This window comes from Haliotis rubra, unplaced genomic scaffold (assembly GCF_003918875.1).
Source record: "Haliotis rubra isolate DU_JTF1 unplaced genomic scaffold, ASM391887v1 Scf99, whole genome shotgun sequence".
Lineage (NCBI taxonomy): Eukaryota > Metazoa > Mollusca > Gastropoda > Lepetellida > Haliotidae > Haliotis > Haliotis rubra.
This window is the reverse complement of record NW_025767734.1, coordinates 632486-639731: the sequence shown is the minus strand read 5'-3', so window position 1 is coordinate 639731 and position 7246 is coordinate 632486. Positions and strand designations below refer to the sequence as shown.

Sequence of the window (7246 nt, the reverse complement as noted above, 5' to 3'; positions counted from 1 at the left end):
TCTGAAGTTATGCATGAGATTCTTACAGCTCAACAAACGTAAAAATACCCTAATGGTCCTAGGGGATGTAAACTGCAGTACAGCTGTATGTCCACAACTAAATTATCAATTTAATCCTATATACATCAGTTTAAGCCTATATTAATGATGTTACGTCCGGGTCCCTAGTAATTTTCTCGCCCTGGATAGGACATCTCTCTATAGTAAATCAAGCCCCATGTGGATGTATCTGTGCGTACATGACTTTTGTTCAGCAAATACCTGATAAGTCTTTTCAGGTTGAGGTTGTTTTCTGTCTGCATTTTGATGATTAGACATGTATGTGAGGCTAAGACTGATGTGACGAATAATTTGGATCAATTTTGCGACCGCTCAGTAATATTCCGTTTTCCTTACACATTTGATTTATTATACAATAAAATATGGCCGATTTCCTTTCCGCAATACTTAGCACCAACATGTTTCCATAGTTGTCTGCTTACCAAGGGCAGATAACTCTGATGGTGTGATAATGGCTGCTAAAGAAATGGATGATTCCGCAGAGTCAGGTGCTGAGGTCTTCGCTGACGCCTTGGTCGGACAAGTGAGGAGAGACGATGTAGCTTCAATGGTTCAACATCAACGAGAAATGTAATGAAATGTTTCTACTTATGTTTTGCAATGATATCATAACGCTAAGATTGTGTCTCTGCCTTGTAAGGATTATTTATTACCAATGACATTGTCATTTGGTCATTATGCAGAGCAATGTCAGTGGGTGGAAAGGATTGTAAGAACGGATCCTACATAGGCATAGGATGTACATTACCGGGTACATTTTGTTTCTAATGGGTATTGTGCTCTCTTGAAATGTGCATACTTTATGATTAGCTGGGTAAACTATTCACATACACAGGTTAGTTTTTCCTCATGGTGCCAGGCCATGACCTGACTTTGTGTACTAGTAATTTCCGCACACTGATGAAATGGTTGGTTGTTTTGTTTTTGCCAACATGTTGACACTGAATAAGAGGTCGTACCTCAACAAACGTTCCATAAGAGATTATATGTTGTTGGAAATAACATGCAATGCTGCGGGAATCGTTTCTGAATCTGAATGCAGTATTCTAATCACAATGAAATGTCACATCATGCATGAACACCACAAGATACATGTGCAAACAAACATCAACATGTGCATGTATAAGGTAGTTCACAATTACTAATACAACTGAACACGGTCATAAAAATGCCTCTGAGACAGTATTTCAATGAATAGACAAATTTGCAAATTGAGAGTATGATATAGAGGGGGATGTCAATATCCCAAGTTATTTGAATGATCATTGATGATGACAAATCAAAAAGCGATTTTCTTGACCGAGGGACAAGTATCAATGGACTCAAGGGTTGCATTGAGACCTTTGATTTGTAGGCCTAAAAATATCTGACACCAAGACAAGTTTGTCCAATTCCTATAACTGCACTTCGCAACAGATCAAAATCTGCTCTTGTTATCTAAATGAATTCCATATGATAAAAAGAAGGTCGACTGACTATACAGCCTGTCTATGAGCAAAGCTTCCAACGATGGATGTGACAGTGTAACAGATTACCACATTAAAAAATGATTGAGGTAGGCTGGGAAAAAACAAGGAAGGCCTGTTTGCCAATGTTTACAGACAAATCAAGGTTTTGATTCACAGAAAATGTCGGTGACATTGCATCAATCAGTATGAAAAGGTATCAATTCTTGACCATACTTAGTGATTGGTCAGCAATCATGGCAATATGTTAACAAATGTTTTGTGTTCTGTCTTTGCATTTGTTAGAATTCTTGGTTGAAATTTTGAGGTGCAAGTTGACAATGCCAGACCATATCATGCCAAGGTAGTTACTGTTTATCTTTGACAAGAAGGCATTCAGACATTGGACTGACCAAGTAAGTCCCCTGACATGTTTGGTTGATTCTTTGGGTGGTGAGTGTATGCAAAGTGCATGAGACCAACCACCCTCAAACATGAATGAGGGATGGTCTTTGAGGCAGAGTGCAGGCTACACCAAGGGCAAGCAGGTTACTCACAAGTATGCAAGACATCATGCATGTAGCATCCAGCATGGGTGTCTCACCAGGTATTGATCCCAAATTAATCTTACAGACATTACATGTTCACTATCTTCTCATTAGTTAATGTTTAATGTAAGTTAATATAGATAGTTTACTTTTAGCTGAAATTACAAGAGGGAGACAGGAGAGAATTTCCAAGACTCATGATCTGATTTGTGTCCAAGGTTGAAGGGTTACTGGTTCACATATATGATATGATATATTTTTGTTTCAGGTTGTCTAGGTTTGAAAAGACCAATGAGATGCTGATCAACTTTAATATGCTGTCTTCCAGTCGGTTTGAAACAACAAGTCAGGAGTTTAAGAGACACACCATGTTGCTGTATGACATGAAGAAAGACTTGGACGTTGTATTCCGGAGGATAAGGTATATACTTGATAAGGTTAATTATGATTCATGTGATTTTGAAAACATGCTGAGCAAAAAAAATGATGCGTTTAAATAATACACCCCTGAAATTTGAAGGTTCTCCATTTTGATTCAAACAAGTTGGTCTTACACATATAAACACAGGTATAAAAGGAAAGTGGTCATTGGAGATATGTTAGAAATTCAACATATTTTGAGGGGCAAGAATGCTCTCAATTTCTTACACTTGTATAAGTGCTTTGTAAAATCAGATGTATCTCCGTATATGGACTGTTATAATTCCCATGCATCGATGTACTTGTATAAGTGCCTTGTAAAGTTATTGATTTGGTATATCCTCCATGCCCTAAATCTCAGCCTTGCTTTACTGGTATAAGTACTTTATAATTTATCACTGTATACATATGGACCATGTTGTACACAGGGCTGATGGCCCACACCACTGTACCAAATAAAGAATATATATACCTGTCCAGGTCCCTAACCCTGGTAGCTTAGCTCAAAAGGTTAGTGGTGCAACAATGCCTGCCTCCATGGCAATGCTACACACTACAATTTATGATATTTACATGAATGCATTTTGCAGTACATAAAGATACAGGAAATACCCTCAGCCTTCATTCAAATGGATGATTAGAACGTTTGTTTATCACAACAGTCTCACTATAGTAGATAGATGCCATGCAACAGGTCTTGTATTCAACCATTTCCTCAGGCAGGTGGGGAAACCAATATCTACAGCATCACATTTCTTTGCATGTCTTTCTCTTCAATCACACAATGGATGGTTGATCTAACATTTAACACTGTTTAACAATTTAAATGCTGTTTTGAGTATTTCATGCTCACTTAAATATTTTAAACATTAAGTCCTTGTTTGTACACAAATACAGCGATCTGTGAAGGTCCCGGTTAGAATGAATCTTCAGTAACCCTTGCTTGTCGTAAGAGGCGACTAACGGGATCGGGTGGTCAGGTATGCTGGCTTGGTTGACAAATGTCATTGGTTCCCAATTGCACAGATCGATGCTCATGCTGTTGATCACTCGATTGTCTGGTCCAGACTCGATTATTTACAGACCGCCACCACATACCTGGAATATTGCTGAGTGTGGTGTAAAAATAAACTCACTCACTCACTCACAAATACAGTGATAACAATTAACGCTGCTGTTTTGTAGGAAGTTGAAGCAGAGGCTGTCGAAGATGCACCCAGAAGCCTTTTCAGGTTAGTTGTAAGTTACACTTCAGTTGTTCTTACTTTTGTAACATGGGGCCATATAAAGTTCATTGTGAGATTTTCATCCCTGCCACTTCAACTTCTGTAGAGACTTCATTTACGCACATATGATCCTCAAAGTTTACATTTTTCATATGATGCTTTGGCCCTAAATGGCAGTTAGTTTCATCAGATTATATCATGGAGAATGATTTTCACCTTACTTCCATTGTTTTGTGAACTGAAAATTCAAAACTGAACTTATATGGCCTCATATGTAGACTGTGCATGAAAAGCAGATGATGTAGAAAGAGCAATGACAGCTGATCAAGAATAACATTTAGATGTTCAGTCACCAATACGTAAGTGACCTAATCAGTTTATCCTGGCACTCAAATTGAGAGTTTACTCAAATGTACTTGTGGAGTAATTAACAGTGAGTTCTTTCATTGCCACTGATGGGAAATACAGTCAGATGCCACTTTGTCGGAGTTGAAGGGACCTACTTAAATGCCTCCCATTATCTGAGGTTCGACATTACAAAATGATGACTTAATATGGACTATGCAAGGACCAAGTGTGACACATCAAAGTTCGACACATCAAAGTGTGACACAACAAAGTTCGACACATAAAAGTGTGACACAACAAAGTTCGACACATCAAAGTGTGACACATCAAAGTTCGACACATCAAAGTGTGACACAACAAAGTTTGACACAACAAAGTTTGACACCTCAAAGTTTGGCACTAAAAGTGTGACACAACAAAGTTTGACACCTCCCAGTTTAGCACAAAAAGTTTGACACATCAAAGTTTGCCACAACAATGTTTGACACATCAAAGTGTGACACAACAACGTTTGACACATCAAAGTTTGCCACAACAACGTTTGACACATTAAAGTTTGACACATCAAAATTTGACTCTATTCAGCATTAAGAGAGAATGAATGAATGAATGTTTAATTGGATAAACCAGGCTTTTCATAGCCGTTGTTCTTGTAGTCAGAGTTTGGTATTATTGGGCACAACTTAAATATGTAATAATGTTGTTTGTTTGTTATCAGCATGTAGCAATGTGTACAACTTTATAGAGGCAGAAGACGATGATGACGATGATGATGATGAAGATGAGGATTCTGGCACGGTCAAGGTCACACCTACTGTTGATGTGAAGGTCAAAGCTGCCAAACCATGACACTTGTTAATGTTACAGAGATCATGCTGACCTTGGACTTGTTCTTGTTACATATGTAACAAATGTGATTGAATGAAAATGTGCTCCTTGGTGGTGATCTCGAGAGGAGATGACTTAGCTGGAAAAGCTTCTAAAGCACTTATTTCGTTCCCCATCTGTCCAGTAGCCACTGATGTATGTGTTGTCTTTAAATGACAACACACCTCTCAGCGAAGGTCCCTGAGAGGATTATCAACATCCTAACTTTGTCTGTGATAATACCTAGTGGTGTGATAGCCATCAACTGAAAATGTCCACCCTATGTCTCATCTTGTCTGTTAGCATCCAGGGGCGTAGCTACCATTATAAAAAAAGCCCAGGCTTACACATGATTTTGAAAATGAAAGTGGGGCAAGCTCTCAATACTATTTAAATGCATAGCTTTGTAACCTATCAGGCTTACACGAAAATATTGGCTTGCTACGAGCCTGGCATCATCAGGTTGAGATCTGAGCTCAGATCAGGGACCATTTGAATATTCAGCTTTTCATCAAGATTCTGAGGCTACTGCTTCCACATTACCATTATGTATATTTTGGAGAATTATGTATTTAACTTAAAAAATCCCTCCTGTCACGTGACAGCATTTATGTCAGATTAAGGTATCAACAAAACTCTGTACATTACATATCACTTTGATTGAATAAGAATGATTTTGAAATGATTTTCTATAGGTGGACATTCTGTTTAGAAAATAAGCTTCATGTTACCTAAGCAATGATTATACAGTCTATGAAAGGCCCACCACATGTGTTAGGTTACACTTGTTAGTTTATGTCCTGTATATCTTTCATAACAAATTACTATGTTAATCTCAATAATTTATTTTCTATTGGATTATTTATATTTGAATAACAGTGTGTTGATGGTTCTTTTTGCCAGGGAAAATACATGCTAAATTTGTTAAAAATGCAAGATGCTTACTTTGTTTAGAGTAAAAGTATTCACTTTTGTATTGACTTGTAAGTGTTTGCATTGCCAGACTTTTCAGTTCATATGATGGGTTATCATGACTAAACAGTTAAATTGCAGGTGGGCTTTTCCATTTAATCCATACAAAAAATATAATATTTTAGGGGAAAGTTTCTCTGTTAATGGATCTGTAAATTTCATCCAGAAGATATGCCTAGGAACATGAGTAGCCATGGGGGCTTTGTGCAATGAGGACACATTGACTAACAGTTGTCATGGCCAGGCAGTTAATGACTGGTACATCCATACTGGTGCACCACCTGCTTATCAGTGTTAGAAATAGCTCAGCCATGGAAATATTGAGATGGGCCAAAGTGGTCAAAGACTAAATCACTTGATCCTGTCCTCCCAGCGGTCATGCCGTGGTATAATGCAGATACTGTTAGAAACAGTGTTACAGCCCCTTGGCTGCAACCAAGGGACTACTGATCATGGACAGTGGGAGTGTTTGGTTTGGAGAGGTCTAAAATCTCAGTCTCGTTATTATGACTGATTTTGTTCTGTGATGTCAACACTGATGATATATCATCACGGAAGCTATTTCTAACACTGAACACAGAGCTTGAACATGCTGCAACCCTGCTAAAAGCAGGACAAGGCCTTCACTCACTATCTCTCCACAGTTGTAAATAATGCATGCGATCATCCAGAGGAGAATATCATCAAGATCATACTTCATACTTCATTATATTGGTTCATCAGCTGCTTTTCCATGCTATGGAAGCCTGACAAATGAGTTGAATGCTGTTACTGTGGACGATCTAGATTGGCTGGATGTGAGAATAAAGTGTCACTGTATTCACTACTTGTTGATTTTTTTTCTGGCAGGCCAAAACCTTGTCCATCTGTCAGCATCTACATATTTATGATGAGACCACAAGTGAGTGAGTATGTTTTTTGCCACTTTTAACAGTATTTCAGCAATATCCCGGCAAGGGACACCAGAAATGGGCTTCACACATTGTATTTGTACAAATGTGGGGAATCGAACCAGGGCCCTCAAGGTGACAAGCAAACACTTTAACCACACTACCCAACTGCATGCTGAGAACACAAAAGAGGTTAAGGTGTTAAAGGGTCTGACAAAAACAATGTGTGTATACTTTTTCCAGGTGGCATGGTACAAGTGTTGGGCCTTGTCTGTTGTCCATTGCTTAGTGGTGTATCACTGATGACAGCACAGTGACCGTGATGTATAACATGGCTGGTTGACCCCAGCAAGGGTTGATTACAGCAAACTGTGTGAATATAAGAGAGAGGCTGTGCTTTCTGGGTCTAACTATGGTGAATGGATTGCTAATTGTACTTCAACCTAATCCCCTCCAAGGTCCACACACTT

At 38.5% G+C, this 7246-nt stretch overlaps 1 protein-coding gene across 1 annotated transcript; it reads left to right on the top strand.

Moving 5' to 3' along the window:
- The first annotated feature begins 475 nt into the window (after positions 1-475).
- Positions 476-6709, top strand: LOC124265723 (kxDL motif-containing protein 1-like). Its single transcript, XM_046700538.1, has 4 exons — positions 476-630; positions 2322-2474; positions 3659-3705; positions 4766-6709. Exons 1-4 carry the CDS (start codon positions 512-514, stop codon positions 4894-4896), a joined length of 450 nt encoding a protein of 149 aa, XP_046556494.1. The 5' UTR covers positions 476-511; the 3' UTR covers positions 4897-6709.
- Positions 6710-7246: the final 537 nt, after the last annotated feature.